The sequence below is a fragment of the Panthera tigris genome, chromosome C1 (assembly GCF_018350195.1).
Source record: "Panthera tigris isolate Pti1 chromosome C1, P.tigris_Pti1_mat1.1, whole genome shotgun sequence".
NCBI classification, from domain to species: Eukaryota; Metazoa; Chordata; class Mammalia; order Carnivora; family Felidae; genus Panthera; species Panthera tigris.
The window spans coordinates 68,179,734-68,204,288 of record NC_056667.1 but is presented as its reverse complement, the minus strand read 5'-3'; the positions used below and the strand labels follow the sequence as shown (position 1 = coordinate 68,204,288).

At 33.2% G+C, this 24,555-nt stretch overlaps 1 protein-coding gene across 10 annotated transcripts in view; it reads right to left on the bottom strand.

The window, feature by feature from the left end:
- The window catches only part of ADGRL2 (adhesion G protein-coupled receptor L2), a 188,177-nt gene that overhangs the window by 50,325 nt on the left and 113,297 nt on the right, over positions 1-24,555 (bottom strand). For all 10 annotated transcript variants that reach the window (XM_042997664.1, XM_042997663.1, XM_042997666.1 and 7 more), the window contains exon 4: positions 5,319-5,428. In XM_042997664.1, the coding sequence (XP_042853598.1) occupies positions 5,319-5,428 (110 nt within the window). The remainder of the gene's footprint in view (positions 1-5,318; positions 5,429-24,555) is intronic.

Below are 24,555 nucleotides of genomic sequence, written 5' to 3'. Positions count from 1 at the left end.
TGTCAGGAGTATTGTGGGGAAAGGGAAGGGAGGAGGTAACATCCATAAGGCACATAACAGGGAGCTGGGGTTCAGACTGTATACGTTATTTACCTTTTTGCTCCACTTCTATTTTAAGCATCGGAAGAGAAACAAAAAAAAAAGTGCAAGGAAAAAAGAAAAAAGATTAAAATAAATTGACTATTAGTCTAAGACTGAATTCGTAATAGATGCTAAATATAGGAAGAATAAGAGCTGTACTACTTTGGATAAAGAGAAACACACAACAGGAAAACCTAGCAGGAGAAAGATTCTAAAGTTACATAAAAGAACATGGATCAATCATTTTAGTAGATTAAGGAGGCAATACAAATATGTTGGCATGTTGTTTCACTTAGGGTACCTGAATAAATAATGAAACTCTTCACTAATGCATGGTATATATACTCTTGCCTTTCCAAGTCGCTCAGCATTTTTACCAAGTTTTACTGTATCTATGTATGCTACAGGCACAAATGCATGCAAAGGTGTATCATCCCCATCTATCATATTAACTCATTATTAAATTGATAAAAACAGGTAAGCATAACAACAGGAAAATATATTTATAAAAATAACTCAATTGTGGAGCTTAGGTCTGATTTAAAGAATACTGATATGATTATATTTTAACATTCTTTTCTAAGATATTTATGTAAGAAGAAATATATATAATTATGCATCTTAGTACATTTCATTTTTTTATCTTTCATTTCTAGAAAAATCCATTTTAATTATAAGGAAAAAATGCCTCCTTTTCGGAATAAATAAATCTCTCCTGCTACCCCAATAAGGATTTTTAAGGGTGGGGTAACATAGTACCTTTCTTCCCCATTAAGAATTAGTAAATTTACTTATTTAAATTTTTGTATGTTTTATATTATAAAATTCTTATTAAATTCTCTATATCACATATCTCAAACTTGTAGTATTAAGTCTATTGTTTAAAAAAGTAAGCAAAATACATACAAGGAAAAAGCAAGCAGAGTAGGCAAGGAGAAAAAGGAAGAAAGAATTATGGTTAGCTTATTATGACATCGTCTATCATCATCAATTTACACAGAAAGCAAGCTAGCATGCAGCGACAATCATACCGAGCATTCAAAGCAAATACCTTGACTCCACAGACCCCATAAAAGGTAAATGCTTTCATAAAACAAACCTGATTAGTACAGTTATATGAGAAAAAAAAATCCTCCCTCCAAGAAGTCTAAAGAAACGGATTATACAGTTAGGAAGGTTGCTATGTAAGATTCTTCCTGGTAAATAGAACTGTAATAATAACAACCCATAAAACACTATTTTAGACTGTATGTAGGCCTTGAAGTATGTTGCCTGAATTTCATAAAGTGACCAGATTAATGTCTGTGATTCTCCCTCTTTCCTTATTAAAATGCATTAGGGTGTGCTAATACTCTATCTCCAAATTGATTATTCAAAGATACTGTAGTTGCACATTTCATTAAGATGTCTTAGCTTGATTAATTTTTAAAAATTATAATAATTCATCAAGATTAAATACTGACCTCCTGAGATACCTCAGGGAGAAATATCACACAAATATTTTTGCCATAGGAATAGCGTATAACCTTTTGCATTACGCTACCACCTTCCCATCTGACTTGGTCTACTTAACCACTTTCAGGAAACATACTTGCTCTCTCATGTGTAATTCTGACTATATCAGGTAAAAGTAAGTTCAGTGTTACTGATACGAAACAGTTCTTTTTTTATAAACCACTAGTTCTAAACTTACTCCTCAAGGAAGAGCAATCTTATACCTGCTTAGAATCAATAACGGAAGGGCGTCGTGGGAAAATGAGCATAAGAGAAATCATTAGTGTTGTGACTTCTCAGTCTATATTTATATACAGATCTGTATTCTTTTTTTCAGGAAAGGATGATTTTACTGAGTAAATCAAGTAAATGTAAAGGATGGGAATAATACATTTTAAAATATGTTACATATTTAGAACAGAACTTAAAACAAGTTCAATAAAGAATTTATAAAGTATATTTGTTTTCTATAAATTGAAAATGGCCAGGCTTTATCATGTAATACACTAAAATGACAGTGCATTTACTTAGCAAAATATTAAATAGGGAATTCTTCCTTTGTGATTTAACTGATATCACATATTAAAGAGAATAAAATGTAGATAAATTGTACATAATTTATAGTTCTGATGAAAACAGAAGTAACACCCAAATGTAAAAATGATCTAAAAAACTTTTGATGATTGACAAATCACGTAAGATATGGGTATTGAAAACAAAAGTCTTTATATTATGATTTTTATGAAAACTCAAAGGACAGATAGGTATTTGTCAAATCAGCCCAAACTCCATCAACCCAGAAGAATATAAAAATACAATAAAATTAATAAAACCAGCATTCTTCATCACATGCCAAATGTATATTGCAACTTGTCTTACAGGACTGTATGAATTAATTCATAACAATACATTTACTATTCTATAGACCAAACATAAATACATGACCCACTAACATCAGTGGAGGACAACTACATGGATATGCAAGACACAAAATTGACCCAAACAAACTTAAGCCTACATACTCTGTACCTGAAGTGACACACTATTTCATTTTGAATAATCTCACACTTATTCACGAAAAATATTTAATCAATAGTAATGGTCATTCTAATGAAGAAAACATAGCTAAAATTATGGCGTAACTTGTATAATTTGATGATAATTTGAAAAAGAGGGCACAAAAACTGAAGCCAAATCTTGACTGTAAAATATGAAAGTATAATAATTATTCTCTTTTGTCCTACAAGATCCTTAAGACTTCCTTTAAACACACATATATTAAATTACTAACATTTCTGTTAACGATAAAAGATACTCTGGATACACACATTTTTGACACGGGCATTATCTGGGCAGGTGTAAATGTCACATATTATATTACATGTGCCTGTCCATAATAAAGAGTAAAACAAACAATAGCATTTCTAATAAACTCTGTTAAGTAAATTCATTTTAAGATTTTCAAAAATCATGGGAAATTTCTGGACATTTTTTAAAAAGGAGGATATAGTTTCAGGTGTATGAATTCCTAGAGAATTTGCTTTGGATAGAAACTGGCATAAAGCCAGGTGGTAAATGACACATAATAAATGTTATAGTGACAATTTTTATCAGCTATACAAAGTTTAAGAGGGGTATGCAAATGATACAACGTACAAAAACACTATTAAAACAAGGGGAAAGGGAAAAATAAAAGTGTAAGAGATGGCTATGACAGAAGCATAAAGAAACAAAAGGAGAGGAAAATGGGGAAAAGAGGTAAGGAAAAACACGATCCTACCTAAGATCAAAACAATCTAAAAAGATCTTTTGCATTAAATTTTAATATTAGTGAAAACCATGCAATTTATAGTGTGTCACAACTGTACAGTATATAGGAATTATAATTCTATTTGTTCACATGGCATAATTTGAAAAAAAAAAAGCCAGACTTATTTCTGATTCGTGCAAACATCTAGAAAGGTAACAGCAAATTAATTACTGGTTTTTTTGTTTTTTTGTTTTTTAAGGACAAAAACTAAAAAGAACAAATACTTCTCTGAGTATAGCTATTTGCAAGTTTAGTGCACAATATACAACACTTCTGGAGAACTGAAAAAGTAAAATTTTGAAAGTTAGATGTTCCAGAAGATATCCACATTTTTCTTTCTTAAATAGAGCAAGAAATAACTTAAGAGTCTGAAAATAATATTTGCTTAACACTGTTCTTGGTCTATAGACTAGGTTACAGGAACTGGCTCCAGAAAGACAATTCTTGGCAGCTCTGACTGATTCCACTGTTTGGGAATGGATGCTGTATTCCTTTTCTAATTTGAGGACAGAAACCATGATAAATTCAAATGAAAGCAACTTTATGGAACAAAATTTTGGTTAGCTCAAAAGAATACAGTATTCCTCTAGTGGCACAGGAGAATGATTATGTAAGCCACCAACACTACACATAAGAGAAATGGTATAAAGATCAGTGCACTCAGTAGGCTTCCAATCCTACAAATGGTATAGAAAATACTGAAAACATAAAAAGCATCCATTTCACAGTAACACAGGAACACAGAGCAGGGATGAAAAGAAAAGATAATCTGTGTTTGGCCTTTAACTGATACCCACAAAAAGCCAATCAATTTATCAAAACTGTGGGCAGAGGAAAAAGATACCGCGCCTTCACAGGATGTGTAAGAAAGTATTACTACCATATTGGACATCCTATATCCATCTGAATTCAGCCCTCTGGTTTTAGAAATATTGATAGTTTGGACATATAAATCTATCAGAACTAGTGATCTAGTTGTTGAGGTTCTGGAAAAAGCAATTTCATTATTTAGTTTAAATCTATTTTTTTTTAAGGAGAGCAGTGTATAAAACTATCGCAAATCAATAAAACTGCTGTTAAAGAACTTTCAATTCAAATGCCTATGAATTAAGGTGACAGACACCTCTTGTTTTCCAGTAACGAAGACAAGAACACTATCAAACAAACTAGCCTATGAAAATTAGGTAGTATACTGAAACTTTTAGTTGTCTAAAGTGCTTTTTTCTATTGAAAGTAAAGAATACAATTTATCAGTATGAATTCTGAAATTAGGAGGAGAACTACACAGAATTAGAGCATTAGCTAAAGACTACTTATGAAATTTCCAACTGAATTTTAAATGTCCCTCTATAGGATCTAATGGATGTTGTCAAATTAAAAATGGAAGTATAATCAAGGCTTTGTTATGTCTATTTTATTTCCTGTTAAGATTTCAACACAATCTGGTAAAGAAATGCTCCTATAAGGACAAGGGAACAAAACAGGAAAGCACTTGCCTCAGTTACTACAATGGTAGCTTTTACCAGGCACTAAAGTTACCACGACAGCAGGTAGCCATTCAAGTAGCTCACGATTAAAACCAAAGTCAATTCCTTCTTTAGAAAACTGTGAGCCAAACCAATTTGTCAGCAACTGGTATTGGGCAAAAGTACAGATTTCTATCTGCCCTACTGAATAGCTAATTCAAGTTTGTTTTCTGGAAAAACACTAGTCTTAAAAGCCAAACACTTAAGAACACAGACAGACACTTGGCCAGCATCACACTATGGCTTCCTTCCACACTTCATGAAGCTAATTGGAGGCCCGAGTCTGTTAGTGCTCTGCATGCATAATGGTTTTGTAGGCCATAAACATATGCTTCTTTCACATGTGTAGTCTTTCAGCATCAACGAGGAATGCTAGAGAAAGTGAAAACTACAAACTTCATACTTACTGTAAGGGACACATTCATACTGGACTTCAAGATATTTGTATGTTCCAGGACATGGATCAGGAAATACATCTGACCCAGTAACTACTATACACTGTGTTCTATTGTTGCACCTGGAAAACAAAACAAATCAAACTTGTGTAACATAATCACTGACTTGTTTGTTTTTAATAAAGAAATCTAATAGAGAACTGATCCACATTTTCTTTAAGCAACTAGTACCATAAAACAAACAAAAAATCAACTGATACTAGGTTGCTCCACATTATTTTAAATAAAGAGCTATAAAAATCCTATTTTTCTTTTTGTTGTAATATTTCTATATCATGGGCCACACTAAATTTTAACTCAAAGTAAAAAGGAAGCAACTAACAGTTCTCTATTATTCTATTACACATTTAATTGGAATTTTTAGCATATTCAACATATACTAAAAAAAAAACTTAACAGTACAGTTGTCATATTTAAAAATTAAAATAACAATTAAAAATGATACCATGAACAGAAACAGAGTCATAAATTGAATAGCTTGAAAGTAAGTTTTGAGAACGTATTGAAACAAAGAAGGAGCCAGGTTTTTAAGTTTATTCTCTCAATCGGTTTTGTGATAAGTTTTGTATTTCAGGCACTTTCTACGTTCTTCCATACCAGATCCCAAGTTCACAGAGCACACCTTCCATGCTCTGGCTTGACATATGATAGGGCACATTTTAAGCAGTTAGCACAGTGCCTGGCACATACTGTGTCTAAGACTGTTGTGACTCTTGTTTTGTTCACAGACCACAATGTGCTCACACTAAATATGGCATCACCATGAACCTAGATTCCTCTAAATTAATGCTCTCTGAAATGAAACATGAAAGAGAATGGCACTAACATGATGTCTATCATGCCCTATTTATTACTATTGGAAGTCTTCTCCTATTTCTGTGTTGTGAATTCATGGAGAGTATTAGGATTAAGGTAGAATTTCAGGCAAGATGATATTCATTTGAGTTCTATAAATTTCTCAAAATGTTCTTTTTATAAGCTTTATAAAGGCAGGAACTATTCCCCTTTATAATTTGACTTGATTACAACTCGACACAATGTAATGTTTGCATGGTTTTATTATATTTTCTGATAGTACCTAAATTAAGAAGGCCAAGCAAGCAGAACAAGAGCATTATAACAAAATTTATTCAACAATTTGAATACCAGATAGTCTACAGTGCATAAAATAACCGGACTATAAAATGGCAAGTAAAGAATGAAAAAGCGGCTCAGTTGTTTTGTTTGTTTGTTTGTTTGTTAGCACGACAACTAACTAAAGGACAGCAGAAGGAGAACTGCATTAAAAGGGATAGGTATGTTAAGTCAGGCACCTTGGAGCCATCTCAACTCAAACCAGGTGGATTCATCCTGAAGAGCAGCAAGACCTGAAAACTTCTACAGGACCAAACAGGTACATTTATAGGTCAAGGTATATACAATAAACTTCAAACAAAAGTCTTAAATATTACATAAACTGTAATATTACTTGTACAGATACAAATGATAACTTTTACCACAATTAATCTAGAATGCTGTATGCCATATATTTTTAAAAATATCCCATATAAAATAATTTTCAAAAGCGTGGACAATGTAAATGGTGCAGTGTCACATTCTTAGGCAACATCGTGTTTTACTCTTGTTATCTGTATTTCTCTTCAATTGGTTCAATCATTTGAAGAAACGTGCCAATGATTCTCCACTTAATGTAAATGAATTATTTTAACATGAATCACAGAACCAATTATATATCTTAAAATTTTAAACAGCAGATGAATTTAAGATTCCTCAATATCTAATAGTTCAACTAATGGTTCATTTTCCTCTTTCTTAGATTTTACAACAATCAAGTTCACCACTTTGTTCAAGTTTCTTGATCTTCCAGGATCAAGAGACTCAACCACTACCTGTCCTTATCAAAAACTAAAGTGCTTTTATTTCCTTCCTTATATTTATTCATACCTGCAAGGACCCTCCCTTTATCTCATTCCCACACCTTTAAGAAACAAACAAATCCAAACCCCTATGAGTTAGACTTCTCTTTTCTATATTCCCTTGGTATACATTTTATAGCCACTCAACAAAATCCTGCCATGTTTTTGGGTAAACATGGTTAAAGTAAGGGGACTGTACTCAAGGATGAAATGGACCAAGAGTGTGAAGGATTTTGGACCAAGTTCGTGAAGGAGGATATAGCTCAAAGGGTTTGGGAATTTATCTCATTTTTCGAAAATAAAGATAACATTGATAATTATCCATTTTTCCCCAGATGATCAGATAAGTATGACTGCAATATGAAACCAAAAACATCTTTATTTCATATTTTTCAATGTCACAGGATGTTTGCAAGAAGTATATAATGGACAAGTATTTCTGCTTCCATTACATTTTGTTTAAAAGAGACCAACACCATACAATGAAAAATAATTGCTCATATTTACTTTTTCAGATCTTTTTGTGCATTAGTTACCTGACCACAGCTATAAGTTCAAATTAATGTCAAAAGCAATTACCATAATTTATATCAACCACATTTTAATTTCTTTTAATAATCACATTGTACAAAAACACTTACTTTAAGACAGAAAAAAGTGTTATAGAGCTATATTTGTAAGTAAAATTGAAGGTAAGGAGGCTTAATGGAGTTCTTGCAAATAAAATTATATACATTTATAAAATTCATAGTTTCCCAAGATGTCAAAAATGTTTATTTTATACGTCAGGAGTACTAGAAATTAATCTTGAGAAAAAGTGAAATTTAGGGGCTAAAACAGTGAAGTGTTAGCAAGAAGAGGAACACAACTGTAAGAAGTATAAAACTATCAGATTTGCATACCGGTATCTTGCCTCATGGCAAAAAAAAAATACTGAAGCTTTCAGAGGACCAAATGATGGAAATAAAATACCACTATGTACATTCATTTGTGAATGAAGCGAGAGCCTTAAGTTTCCAAATTCAGTAAGTTTGGGGACACAAGAGGAAAGAAAATTCCAATGTGAGCTGTTAGGACTCAGAAAAATCTGAAAACTCCTTAACCAGTATATTGTTAGTAAGATTGTAAAACTGTAAACTGCTATCATTTAAGAAGATAGGGAAAGAGAAAGCAATTAGCCACAGAAGCAAAGTAAATTCCCACCAACTGCTCTGCTTCAAGTTTTCATTCTAATGAAAATGAAAAGGTACAACTAAGCCAAGAAAAGAAAGGCATTCAGTTGCTTGTATTCTCAATCCTGGGCACAGTCCCTGCATCATGTTCTCCTTCTTCCCCTACGGAAGAAGACTTATTGGTAAAGGTATGGCTGTATTAACCATCACGTTACCAGCATATTTTGGTAATACTATGTGGATTCATTATGTTAAAAATCTACACTTTTCTTACATGTGAAGCGTAAAAATTAAGTATGAATGAGAATAAGGCAGAAGAATAAAGTTTTTTTTTAAAAAATAGGTGGATTTTTAGTTACGACTGGAAGTAAATACAATTACTGTCATAAAAAATTAGTGCTACATATATTTTAAACACTTCAGATTTAATAACTGATCTTATTTTACTTTATTTTATTTTGTATTTGTAAAGATGCACAGATGAATTAAAAGAGTCAAAGCACTGACTTTCAAAATGTGGTCCTTAGACCAGGAGCACCAGCATCAACTGGGAACTTGTTAGAAAAACACGCTCAGGTCCCACCCAAGATCAACAGACTAGGAAACTCCAGAGGCAAATAACTAACCAGCACTCTGTTTTTTAACTAGATCTGCAAATGATTCTGACATATGAGAACCACTGTGTTAAGACAAGTCAGACTTTGAATAAATATATTTGGAAACTCATGCTTTTTGCTCTATAAATCTTATTAAGTTACAAATGAAAGAAAATCATTAAGCTATGAGTATAATTTAAGCAGCAAGTTCTTAATAGAGTTTACAGTGCTAACATGTCTTCTTCTCTTGCTAATTTTAATCAAAAGAATCAAGGGTTTTAGCAGCTGCAATTTTGAGCAAGCAGACTAGTTATTTATCCATAAATTCCTAACATGGAGGGTCTATATTAGTATAATTTCTAAGTACATGTATACATGACCTGTACACCCATTTTTAACAACTAAAGGCAAGTATAATCTTTTCGTAATATTTGCTAGCCAATGAAAATTTCTAACACTAAATAAATCTGGAAATAAAATTTTTGACAATCTATGAAAAGACACTATGTTTCCTGGAAGGATGTCATGAAGAATGACAACAACAAAAAGATCCACTGTAATCACTGTAAATTTTTCTATATATAACCTTCGACTTCTTTCTCAAAATAAATTTTAATACGTGGCTAAACTACAGGAAGACAATATATCATTTTTAGAACTAAAGGGGCATAAAGGCAGCCCTTGCAAATAATAACACCACAGAGTAAATAAATGTGGAGGTACAGAATAAGCACTCTGTCTCAAATTCTAAGCATTTAGTCATTTTTAATATTCTAAGCACACTTCCGAAAATTTCCAGAAGTTGGCATGTATAGATAAAAAGCTAATTTCACTGATGTGAAAAACATCAGTGTTTTAAAACCTCTATCAAAATTTTCACCTATATATTATTTCTACACATTATTTTAGATTGCAACTTTCTATCATATTGAATATTTTTTCCTCTAATTTTCTTACAAATGTAAAAAGCAAAGTACAACATTCATCCTGAGAATCCCATGTTAACTAAAATAAATCCAGTAATAAATGCTTTGTAACATTATCAAATTCAAACACCAGAATAAAAGTATTTTCTTACATTAATATTCATAAAACTTATATTTTAATCATAAATTCATCATCTACCATGAAGAAAATCCTAAATCCTACTTTATAGGTCGTAAAGCTGCTTTTAATGGAGCAAAAACCCTGAATTTTAAAAATCAGTTTAAAATTCATTCCTGCAAGTCTTTCTACTCTAAATGAAAAAAAATTCTATTTGGGAATGAAGTCATTTGTACATCTCAAAATCTTAACAAAATGAACCCGCATAATTTTGGAGATTAATGCTTTATTAGTTTACTTCTCATGCATAAAAGTATGTGGATAGATTTGTTTTTTTAAAATTTAGAGTGTAACATTTAAAGTCAGTGATATTCTTCAGGTTTGTGCATTATAAGTAAGAGAAAAATATAAAGTATCTAATGAATCTCTTAACCATTACAATTAGCAGATGGTAAAAGTTAAAGTATTAAAACTGTATATTTTACCTTCCAGATGTAATCAATATTCTCAGATTTCAATATTAACTTTCAAAGCATCCACAATCATTTTTTTTTTTTAATTTTTTTTTTCAACGTTTTTTATTTATTTTTGGGACAGAGAGAGACAGAGCATGAACGGGGGAGGGGCAGAGAGAGAGAGGGAGACACAGAATCGAAAACAGGCTCCAGGCTCCGAGCCATCAGCCCAGAGCCTGACGCGGGGCTCGAACTCACGGACCGCGAGATCGTGACCTGGCTGAAGTCGGACGCTTAACCGACTGCGCCACCCAGGCGCCCCCACAATCATTTTTAAAATTAGGATAAACGTTGCCAACAAAAAGGTGTAGTTGATGAAAAGGCATTTTATAAATGTGTATTATCATTAATTTACATACTACTACATGGAAATTACCTTAGAAACTGTCATGCCCAAATTAGCAGTACTTTGAAGAAACATTATCTTTTTTATTTTGGGGACAATAGTGAGTCATCACTAATGAAATATTAATAATGCAAACAAACTATTAATATGTTGCTTTTCCTTAATCTTTTAAAACTGAATGAAAGAGGGCTCAATGCACACATTACTTATAGTCTGGGAATAAAGTATAAAAAACAACAATATAGCATATCATTTGACTCTGTTCAGAAGCGGAGTCATTTGCTATTTGGGAAGATTAGTGTTTAGAAGCAGAGGCTTTAGAATCAGAAAAAACCCTGCAATTTAAGTTACAGTTTGTCTGCTTACTTAAACTATGAGTCTGTAAGCAATGTATTAAACCTTTGAGCCTTCTTTAGAAGTTTGTTTTTAAGGATAGATAAGATAATGCAGGCAAACTCTCTGCACAATGCCTCAACAAATATGAATTACTAACAACAATAAATACATCAATAATAAGTACACTCCTTTCTATAAGATGGACACAGATTTGCAAAACTTAAAGGGGCAGAATATCTTTTACTGCTCCAGAGTAGTTCCTACACTACACAAATGATTTCCTGTGTACAGCGTTAAAAGCAGGCCCACTATTCATGCAAATTTGTTTCCTTTCCAACTCTAATCTTGAATTGTACAATGCCCAACAAATTGCTTTTACTCTTCTTTTGATTATCTTATGCTCATTATTACACTTTACCAAGTGCAAAGTATGGAGATGAGATTCCATGTGTAATCTATTGTGAGAGGTGTTTTAATCAATAGCCTTGTTCTGCTGATTAAGCAAGGGCTTCTGTTTTGGCAAGATAACATTAGTTTCTCCAGTCATGCTCCAAAAACCATTGGGAATCTTCAGCAGATCATTAGATATGCTACAATAAAGCTTTGGTACATTCTCTTTTCTTCCTTAAATTACTTCTTCACTGTCCCATCATTCCCTGTCTCGATGGCACTGCATTATTATTGCATCTCCCCTGAAACTTGCACTAGAGCTATGTCTCCAGGCCATAGGATGCCATTTTCAATTGAAGCTTCTGCTTGAAAATATAAATTAAGAAAATTTCATTATCTCCTGCCAGGGGCCATTATTCACCACAGTTCTAAGGAAGATTAAAAATGCAAAATCTACCGACTTGAACAAATACTCCAACATTCCACAGAAAAGCTCAGTATATCATGACAGAAACTAAAAATTAATGTTTGCTGAAATTTGGAGTCATCCTCTAGAATCAGTCCAATTCTTTATTGAGCCTATAGGTTCAGGGAAGATTGCTTCAACAATTTCAGTCTCTTCGTGGCATCTGTTACGTTTTAAATTCAATTAGAAAATACTAGCAATAACAGCTCTGTTTCCTTTCATGAGCAATCTTCTATCTTAGTTAAAACCGCTCACTTTTTGGAGACAAAATAAATGCTTTCAAGGTACCGGGGCATCATGTGATGACACTCCCTTCCAAAGTGCCATGTATAAGCAGAACATTCACTAGAGCACACTGGAAGGGTTTAAACCACATCCACATGGGAGATTATTTCTTTTAAATGAATACAACACCTACAGTTGAAGTACTGCGACTAAATCCATTCTCTCATTAAAAAACAGAGTCTCAATTACTAAAAGAAACCCATTATCTTATGTCTGTAAGTAAACTTTATTTTACTCAAATACACAAGAGTAAAAAAATCTAGAAATGTTACTGTGTTTCTACAAAGGGCAAAAAATAAAAAGAAACAAAAGAAAAAGGACACTATCAGCCTATACATTTTCTCTGGAGGTGATTATACGCCTGGCACTTAATAGAAATTCAGTAATTGTTTTTGAATGAATGAAATGATGAATGGTTAGCCTGGCTATTTCTGCCTGTAAATAAACACAGTTAGTAGAAAATAAATACCACACATCCAGTTTTGCTTCAATCAGCTGAACCTGATTCTCAGAGAATTCTGTCAATTTGGACATAATTTTGTTTCATGAAGGCCAATAATACAGCACTTAGGAGATAGACTAAAGGCAGAGGAAGAAAGTACCCTTAGAAGCTTCCAAATCACTTCATGCACTAACAATTCCAAAAGACTAAGGAACGTATAGTACTATAGGCACTAGAACCCCTCTGACCTTTTGAGTCTACATTTAGAATAAATTTTTATGCACATAATATGAACAGGTAAGTTCCAATGCAAACAGATTTACTCAAGAAAACTGACGGGATAAAAAAGGAGTTATGTTCCAAGATACAAGGTGACAATCCTTTTCACAAATCAAAGAGGGAAACCAAGTTGAATGTTACATCAAACCTCTTATTTTATTATTGTATGCAATGCTCTTTTAGCAGCTAAACTTCTGTTATGTAGAGCTAAGGAAAGTGGGCTCGCTCTCTTTAAATATTTATTAATGATGATTTGTGAGCCTAACTAATTGCTAGGTAAACATAACATTAGGAAGCCAAATGGTGTGTAATTATTATGGTAAAAGAAGAGGTGTTCTATAGTAATGTTCCCATTTGTCACATAACTATGTTCTCATAATTTATTTAATAATTTGTGTATTCTAGAAGATTTCTACCCATCACGGTATTTAATTCTTTAAGCATGTTAAAATATTATACTTGAAGCATTACAGAATATGTCTTGTTAGAACTATTTTAAAGTCACTGAAGTAAAGCTAAATTATAGAAATAAAGTTACTACTAGAATCTCTAGGAAAATATGCTTGAGTATTAATAGTACATGCATGGATACATAATTTGGAAAAAATAATTTCTATTCCATTTAGTTTCCTATATGCTGGTGTTCTCAAAATTTTTCAAAACATTCCTGATTTCAAAAAACAACAACAGCAACAAAACTGCCCCTCTTACTAAACCTTTGCAACTGTATTTGAAAGAAAAAGGTATAGAAAAAGACAATTTATTAATTGGATAACCAGAAGCAAAAATACAAAATATCTTTCTGTAGTATCAATATATAAACATAAACTTATTTGACTAAAAAAGTGTACAGTGTGTAACATAAATAGACAAATAAATAACAGGTAACCCACAGCAAGTCAACAAAAGCTTTGGCAGTAAAGTCCTGTTTAAGCCCATGTCCAGAATATCGTCATTCCGTTTTTGAGTACAATAAAAACAGGAATAAAATAAAAGTGACACCTTCCACAATCACTTTGTGTCTGAATAAAATACTGTATCAGGAATTATAACCAGAAAGTTTGCATATGTTAATATTTATAGTTAAACTTGCATCTTAGAAACTTAAAAATAATCCTCAAAAATTCCACATTAATTACAAAAATAAGCATTTGAAATGGCAGTGCGGACTTGCTAAAAACAACTTACTGTTTTAGAAACCTCTGAAATTCCTTGCAGTTTTTACTGGACCTTGGGGTCAGTTTAATGCAAATTAGGCTTGACTCACTCAGAGCCTTATTAATCCAGTGCAAAATCTCTTGTTTGCAGAAATGCACATTCAACATAAATGTGCTTGCTTTTATTAGCAAAATAAGAAGTATTTATTTACAAAGCATGCCACTGAGACTACGTTTCATTCACAGGGTCATCAGGTCTAACTACTTAATGAAAGGAATAAGATAATTTAAGTGGGGATAAAAACTATAAAATTTTGAAATACTTAAAAAATATCGCTTCTATGTCCAAATTTTCAAGACTACTGCTTTAAATAATTCAAAAATTTATTATGACCTGTATCAATTAAAAGCAATTATTTATAAAAATGTTAACCTACTACAGTTTGCACTTGCAGAAACTATCACATTTTTAACAAGGGAAATGGGAAATCGCTATGGGATGCCCTAGTTAGATTAAATTAGCAAGAAACTTGTTACCAGACCATATAAAAGACATAGCGTAATAAGACATGACCTTGCAGAGCCTTGGAGCCAATCTGTGATGTTCTTCCTTCCTATAACCCTTGCTAATTATCTGCAAAGTTGCAGACCCTTTTGTCGTGGGTTATTTTTCTTCAAATTGTGAGGGGATTTTTGGTTTCTAAATATTTAATTAGTCTTGTTATGATATGAGAATTGTTGTACATGGCAAGCATTTCGATTTTCATACTCTATTCCTTCTAATTATCCTCAGATTTAGATTGGTCATCCCAAATCTTTTCCTTTTGTAATTATTTACTTCTTAGAGATCATTCTGTGAAGAAATATTTCCACTCTTATGGCTCTTCTTTTTCACAAATGGCTTTTCTAGTCCGTTAATTACCCGCTCAGAGGATTAGAGTTTGAGATAATGCAAAAGAACCTGCAACTAAAAGGAGTTTTAGAGGACAACAGTGAGCAAACTAGATTTTTGTGATCGCTATTTTAAATTCACCTTAAAGATTACTCCCTTGGTTTGGATAGGATTTTGATAAACAAGAAAATTATGCCATAAATACATTTTTTGTTTCCCAAGATGTTTGATGGGGCATCATTTGGTCAGTATTATAAATCTCTACATATAAAACAAACACGTATCTGGTCTAATTGACAATTCATATAATTTCTGCTTTTACAGACCTCACTTTGATTATAGCACAGCAACAAATGTTCGCAGAACTCCTATACCAATTAAACTGCAAGCAAAGAAATAAAATATTAAGACTCTGATAGCGTGGCTTTAAAAAAATTTCCATCTATGCAAATCTTAAGACTAAACATAACTTTTGCTAAAGCATTTAACTGACTCAGGAAAAGTTTTGTCATTTCTTAATGAAAATGACTACATTCTATATAAGTGCCTTGATTTTTTTTAATCAAGAGGCAAGAAAACACTTCTATTCTTTACCTGAAGTGAATTCTTTTGGCATAAAATATTTTACATATTTTACTACTATGATTTCCTCATCAAAAATTTTCAGCTAAATCCACTTTTCTTAGATTACTTTTATTTTAAAGTAATCGATTTTACTCATGCAACTTATGAAATATTTTGGTAATAAAATATGTGACATAGCTTTTAAACAAATGTATAGGAATGCCTTGTGTAAAAAGAGACACAAAAGAATGAGTAGTTATCTTAATAATACAAATTGAATAAATTAATGTTGGAGCAGAGAAGATATATAGAGTTAATATTTCTCCAAAAGGTCAACAAAGGGAAAACACTGTCATTCTGAAAACAAAGTGCTACATAATTGTTCTAAAAGGTATGGATGTTTTTATTATCTAGTTTTAATGTTGCATCCCATAAAAACCATTATCTGTGTTTTCCTTATGTTGTTCTTGCTCATCTAGAAAGATGCACCAGAACAGACTTCTCACAGAAATTACTATGTATATATCTTGAACTATTTCTTAATATGAAGCACCATATGAAGGACCTTAAGTCTCTGAGGCAGAACATTTTTAGAGCTGAGGACACTAGGCTACTAGCGTTGAACTGCTGTTTTCCATCTCACAGCGGTGCTCTCTATACAAGTCTAAGAGTAGCAACTTGTTGCCCTGTACTTAAGTGTGAGGGAGGCAAACACATTTGCAGGAAGCATCAGGTAAGGAGGAGGTACAGAGAAGGCCAACACATAAACTATGCTGGCCAAACAGTATAATATTCTTTCTTCCCTGATTATCCAAACCGGAAGTGATCTTTGTCTCCTTTCCCTATGGCAGGAATGGTCTATATAACTAATATTCTACTTTGTGTCATCTCTTGTATAATTCACATTTTAGTTTTTATTTAACTTGGTAAGTATGTTCCATGTTTAGAATTAAGTGATAAACTCGTTATGTTTTGTTTACATTCTTTTGCAGACAACCCCTAAGAGTGCCGGGCACTTATTTGTATCAGGTCTTATTTCTAGGACACTAGTCTTCCCTCTCCAGTTAGATGTTGTTAAGTTTCTTTTAAATCCACCAGAATGCCCAGTCTTGTTTACAGCAACAAGTACTCACTCAATAAATACTTTCTAAATTAGAATTCTCACTCTTCTATTTTTTTATTCAGGTTTTTTTTCCTTTTAATCAAAGGGACAACTCAAAATGTCCTGTTGATACATACTAGTTGTCATTTCTTTAATAAAAACTGTGGAAATTTTGTACAGATGTTTACCTAACTGTTCTGAAAGACAAGAGATGAAAAACAATAAAGGCAAAAAGCTGGAACCACAGACTCATGGGATACTCTTAGCAGTAGAGCAGGTGTGGAAGGCTAAAAACAATCCTTAATACCTATAATCTGAATATAAATAATTGAATTCATTAGAGACTCTATAAAGAGGTGGATACTTTGTGGTTCATACACTCTCAAAATTAATGGAGTCTCACCTGACTGATAAATAATATGGCAAATTTCACTGGCTTACTTACGATAAATCAGAACTAATCTTTAATCATGACAAAATATTCATAATCTAATCCTTTTATCAAATTGACTATCACTGCAGGAGTCTCATGTGTTTGCACAATTAAAAACCCCGTGTTAGCTGTATATAATAAGGCATTACATTCGATGCAAATCCTTTTCTATTGAAATAAGTGCCAAGCTGACAGCAGGAAGTAGCTGATAAGAAAGCAACAAGGCATTGCTCTTGGCATTCTTGATAACTGAACACCTACCTACTCATAAGCATTCAGTATTCAGCATATTAACCCAAAGTGCTCTTTTTCTAAAAAAGCACAGATCAAGGGAAGTGTCCTCTTACTGCAATTCAGTCTCAAGGGCAAGAAATTATCTATAAATAGATAGATGACAGATAAAGAGAGATAGAGAAATAAATAAATAGGAAGGAAGGGAGGGAGGGAGGGAGGGAGGGAGGAAGGACACGATAATTTAATATCCACCTGTGATTCTGGCACTAGAAACAGCAATATAAGACATCATATGCTATTACATTCTAGGTGTAGAAATACCTACAATTTTGAAAGCATAGTAATACCCTAAATAAACCAGACCAAATAATATCTATGCAAAAGAAAATGAAGAAGTGGATGTGAAATTGTGTATTACAGTTCTCTGCTATAAAAAAATGAAGTCGTCGTTTCAGAATTAATACAAAGGACCTGAAGCCCTAGTGTCATTTGCCATATTCACATTACAGGGTTAAAAATGTATTTTTTAAATACATGGTATAGAACTATTCCATATTTTGAGAAACGTAAAGAACACAATCTTTGAAAGATCCTTTCTTCCTTAGCCTAAGTACAAGGGGAGAATTAAGAATGTCCAAAAGGAAGAAGCAAGCTGGTAAGATGCTTCAGAGTATAAAAGTTTGAGAGGGTGAGGTCAGAAGTTGAATAACTCCCTAAACAGAGCTACTCAGTATTCCCTCAACATATAGTGTATCTTCCCACCTCAGGATATTGCTCATCACTTTCCCTTCTCCATCAGGTTTTGAAAGTTTATTGTGCTGAGAGATTTGGTATCATACTTATTTCTGTACACATCTCATCTTCTTCACCAGACTACATCTTTGAGGGGTTCACGCTCAGTTTAAGAATCCCCGAAATATGTGCAGTCCCTAATGCTGTGTCTTAGTCTAAAATTTATTAATTCTATAAACATCAGTCTGTAGGCTTGCAAGTATATGTTCTTACCGGTTGTTCATAAATACCTTTACAGTGTTCGACACATTAGCTTGTACATCCTGCAGCTCAGTAATTATTTGGGAGCATAAATCAATGAATGAAAGATAAAATACAATTTTCAGAAGTCAAGCAGAGTTCCATACCCATAGGACAGAAACCAAATTAAAACGTTTCTGATTTACATGGTTTGTGTAAGTTTTTAAAAACTACAATGAAGGCAGGGCCTTCCATTCCATGTTATATTCCTAGCCGGAATTAGCTTCCTATCAGTAACTTGTCTGAAAGGCTCAGTTCGTTGTGACCTATAAACTGTTAGACTCAAGAGCTTTAAAATACCGCTAACACCATGTACAAGCTGGGGAGTACAGGGCTGTGTGTTGTGAAGCAGCAACGCCACTCCGCTGAAAGCTGACATGCAGTCTTGGGCCACAGATATAAACAGGGTAAGCATATTAAATAATGGATGCCTAGGAAAACATCTTTATCACTGCAGACGAAAGGCACAAGGTACACCGTATTACTTCATGCATATTAAGATCTATTAAGCTAATCTAAGTTTTTTACATGTCTTATAACAGTTAGATAAACAGGATATCTTAATTCAATAAACTGTATTTGAGGTTGCATAATTTACAGTGTTAGAATTATTTTTATTTGCAAAAAAGTATTCTAATCCTTAAAATACTACACTCAACGCATAACATTACATATTTTGTTAGGAATCACAATTTATTAAGTGTATTTGATATATCATCATTAAGAAAAGAAACACGAGAAGAGCTTTGCGACTGCTCTTATCTTTGGCCCTTCAACTTTCCATTTCAACAACCTCGTTAAGGTCAAAGTGTCATGAGAATGTCTGCCCACTTTTAAATCTCTACAGTCTGGGCAAGGCAGAATCTTTTGGGTTCAATCAGGAGTGCTTTCTTTTTGTATTCAGCTAAAAAGCGTAATAGCACCACAAAGGTCGGCATATTACCTTTATTAAAGAAAAAGGATCACATGACAAAGATAAAATGCCACTTGTAGACCTGAATTGGGCAATTGGGGGGAGTGGTTAAAACTACTTTAATGTTTAGTTGCCAGATTCCTACAATGTATGTAACCAGTACCACTGACAGGACTTGTTGTTATATTTATCATCAGTACCTTTCTCAGGTTGGGTAACATGGGAAGCAGAATTTGAGGCAGAGATCTCTGGGAGGCTCACAGCTCTTAGAACTATCAGGGAAGCGGGACTGGGGAGAAGTCTAATGCAGTTGCAACAAAGGCCCCTCAAATTCCTCAGGGAGGGAGCTCTGGAATTGGGAGGGCCCTTCGGAGCTGTGTCAAAATGAAGCAAAAGATGAGGAGGCAAAGCCTTTGTACTTTGGCATTCGGTGAGGGCTGCCTCTGGGGAGAAGGGTTTAAGATCCCTTCAGCCCGCGGTCCTGGGCGGGGACTCACAGAGAGCCCATCAGCAGGCAACAGCCTTGGCAGCTGAGGGAAAGAGTCCCCGATCCTGAATGGGGAATCCGAGGGCACACCACGACAGCCACTACAACACTGTACTTGTACAGAGTTTAATGAATTGTTTTCAAAAACAGTTCTTTTAACGTTACTTCTCATTTTCACAGATTTTATTGTATTGCATCTTCTTGTACACACTGACATGTCAATCCTGTTTACTAAGCGATATTCAAAGGGTTTCCTATAGAGCAATGAACCTTAACAGGCAGCTTTTAATTGGCCCACATAGGCAACCGCATTACTATTAATTCCACAGCTACGGCATAAAATAAAACCATTGCTTCTCAAACTCTAGAGCAATTAGACCTCTCGGCTATTTGGCTAACTCTGCTTCATGATACCCAATGCAGTTAATTATATTTTTTGATGTTAATAGTCTCTGTCACTCTCAAGCATAGCTTCTCTTTGATGAATATTTAAATTATATTTGAATAAAAAATAATCTTGGTTACATTTCATATTCAGTAATCATCACAGCTTAATAAAGGTCTACTCGTCAAGGGTGGAAATAAATGGCAATGCACATATAAAGGTCTCAAATCAACTTATCAGATAATGTATTTGTAATGACCATTATCTATCTTTCTGTCTAACATACCTGTTTATTTACATTTCCAAAGGGTAGAGTCTCATTCACCTAACAACCCACAAATAGATTTCAAAAGTTACTTATAAACATTCTTTTAAATTATATATACAGAATCCCATGAATTAACAATGAGAACATCTTAGGACTTGGTCATAAGATAATTTAATGTATGAAAAAAAATACCAAATTATAACATGTCCTAGAAAAATTGGCATACTTTCCCTTGCCTCCTCTTGATGCATTGTTTTGGAAAATTCCAAGAGTAGTAAGAAAAAAAAAATGTTTGATTTACTAAAAGACTTTTTGATTACGGATCTTATGGACCTGAAATCATTACTAAAGAAAAGTAACTTAAAAGTCATATTTTTCCTCCATAAGATTCTTGGCTGCGATAGGAGTCTGGGGTGAGGGTGCAGGAAACTTCCAAATACAGGGAGTGGGGAAAATGGAAAAAAAGTGTAAAAGCAAAGCCCATTAGTATCATTTCTTAAAAATTTGTTTAAACCTTACTCAACTTAAAATTCCCTTAGTTTAAGACTCATAAATATGGAGAACAAACTGAGGGTTGCTGGTGGGGTTGTGAGAGGGGGGGATGGGCTAAATGGGTAAGGGGCATTAAGGAATCTAGTCCTGAAATTATTGCTTCACTATATACTAACTAATTTAGATGTAAATTTTAAAATATAAAAAATAAAGTTAAATTACAAAAAAAAAAAAAATGACTGAGTCATCAAGAAGTTACTTTTAGAACTTCAGATCTATCATTTGTAACATGTTTTGAGAATTAAATAAGATGTTTTGGAAAGTGCCTAAAAAAAAAATTCCCTTAGTTTAGGGGTGCCTGGGTGGCTCAGTCAGTTAAGCATCCGACTTCAGCTCAGGTCATGATCTCTCGGTCCATGAGTTTGAGCCCCGCATTGAGCTCTGTGCTGACAGCTCAGAGCCTGGAGCCTGCTTCAGATTCTGTGTCTCCCTCTCTCTGCCCCTTCCCCAGCTCACACTCTGTCTCTCTCTCTCTCTCTCAAAAAAAAATTAAAATTAAAAAAATTAAAAAAAAATTCCCTTAGTTTAGCCTACATCATAACAGAAAGGTTTTAAACAAAGTATTTACTTAACATAAACTATCAGAATGTTTTTAAATCTTAAATCTTTTATTTAATGAATAAATTAATGTTTTGTTATCTATTTAATTAATGCCCCTTAATAAATTTACTTGTTAAATTTTTAATTTTTCACATTCTCATCCCAAATTCTAAATCTTTAGAATACAATGGAGACACAATGAAAAAAATAAAAATAAAAATAAAAAAAGATACGATGAAACGTCCTGAAGTATATAGATCAACTTACGACTGTCGAGTAGAGGACTGACAATTTCTCAAACTCATCACATTATAAATAAAAATGGTAAGGGCAGATTAAAATTTTGTGAGGTCCAAAGCTTATAAAATTTAAAGGTACCACTTTAAGGGGAATAAAAACCAGAAAAATTTCAAGTGGAAAATAAGGTGCCAAAGTGAATAGTTATTTAGAAAAAAAGAAAAGAAATCACAATAAACAACACATTTGTAAAAGCCAACACAACAAAATCCAGAAAACTGAAATACCATTTTAATAAATTAATTTCTGGCATTCCTTCATATTTTGTTTAATATTTTTTCACCACAAATCCTACCATTGTCTCGTATATAACAATTTCATACTGTCACTTTCTATAGTTTTGGTTTTCCTCTAGAACAGCTACTCAAAATTTATTATTTACTACTGATGGTCACCATACACAAAGTACACGCCTACAACGTCACAGATGCTCATGCCTGTTGAACTCCTACAGCCCGTGTCCCACAAACACAGCTATTCTGGTAAATTCTATTTTATATGATACTCACTAAAAGAGGGGAACAGCATGTTGCTTTTATAATTGTAAGTACCACATCTGACTTGTTGTCTATATACTCCCTCCAGAATACAAGGGAGAGAACTTCTGCTTTGATTCGTTTATATATGAAAACCAAATCCCCCACTTACTGTTTTTTACACATTTAATGACTGAAAAGGTTTTCCACAGAGTAGCTTCTGGCTCCATTCACTTCAAACATTATTTTTCCTCCACTTGCCACATATTTCAGGTGCCACAGGACACATTCAAATTGTAATATGACATCTGGCCTTGCACATTTATGTCACAATCAGTAAGGCAATATAATGAATAATAGGAGCAATTCTAGAGGCCATTTCTTCACCAGAATAGCCAGCAATAACTAAACTGTACACGAGTGTCTGCAAACCACATAAAAATACACCACTAAACCCAAACTGAATTTATCACCACCAGAACCTCTACTTAACAGAATCCCACTAGCTCTTGGCTACTCCTAAGTGACCATAAATGAGGGGAAGTGTAACAGAGAAGTCAGAGAATGAAATCAAAACCTTAAGATTGTGTTTAAATATCATACTTCAGCCAACTTTACAAAAACATATGACCCTGTGAGCATACCGCTAGGGGTTCTAACAATGACTTGGAAGAGCTTGTGCAAGTGAAGGGCTCTGATGTTTAAGATTCATTAACTTCATGGTGAATCCACTTTTAGACAGAGTAGTATTTTCACACATTACAGGTGAGTTCAATAACAATGATGGATCTCTGGTCTGTAAAACTGAACAGAAAGACCACTGCCATAATCTCAAGACAACCTACACAGAGTGACGATCACTTCAGATATTCTCTTTAAGGCAATGGGGAGTGTGCTTAGGTGAGTTCTACAACTATGTTGGTGTTGGTTGCATATGACATTTGAACAACTACTGGGAGAACGGTGACATGCATTGGTTAAAGGATACACTTGATTGTTATGTGCAACAAATATCAAGATCACAGAACCACTCACTTTGTATTTCTTCCAAACCTGACTTTTCCTAGAAACATCAGAGATATTAGGTCTAAATCTAATTGTGGAATAGCAAACAGCATTACCAACTGTAACTAATTGCTTTATTTCAAGAAAATACATAGCAAAGTAAAAATAGGTCTTTAAGAACTGTAGGACAAATAAATACGTAATGCTATCAGAAACCTAATTAACCACAATAATTTTCTTAGGCAAAGTACAAAGTCGTGTATCGATACTGGTGTTTTTGTTACTGCTGCTCTTGCGAATTTGGTCTAGGTTCAGTTTCATTATGTGATATATAGAAAAATCAGCAACGCCACAATTAACGACAGCTTAGCTGTATTTTTGTCTTCATTTGATAAGTCAATAGAATATATTATAAGCGATACTGATTCACAACTGCTACCTGCTTTTGAGAGGCAAAGCAGGGCTCCTAAACTGTTAGTAAGAAAATAAAGTAAGGATTTGGACTATAACAGTGACTAAGGATTTTTTTTCCCTCTACCCAATAACACACAGGATTTTTTTTTTTTTTTTTTACTGACCGAGAAATCTCAATAAAATAAAAAGGATTGTTAGGCTGGAAAATTATCAATTTCACTCAAAATTACATTTTGTTATTATTTATTACATAATAAAAATGCATTAAGTAATAAACAGTATATTTTCAGACACTAAAATTATTCCAAAGCTTCAACAAATACATTTAATTTCCTGGCAATAAACATGCTGATAAGACGCTGCACTGCATACAAAAAGGAATTACAAATTCTTAAGTGAAGTTACAAATCATAATTTGTTCATTTTTTATAGTGGTAGAAAAAATGTGCAATATATTACATTTCACTAGCATTTGGCTATGAGCTTTCGGTGGGGAGTGGGGAGAGAAAGCCAAATACACAGAAAACATAGTGACTATGTCTTGATTTGAAAATCTAATAAATTTCGTTTCTCTTCTCTATAACTGTGATTAACTATTTTTATTTGTTCAAAATTTAAAAGGATGCTTGTAAGTTATATTTATACACAACA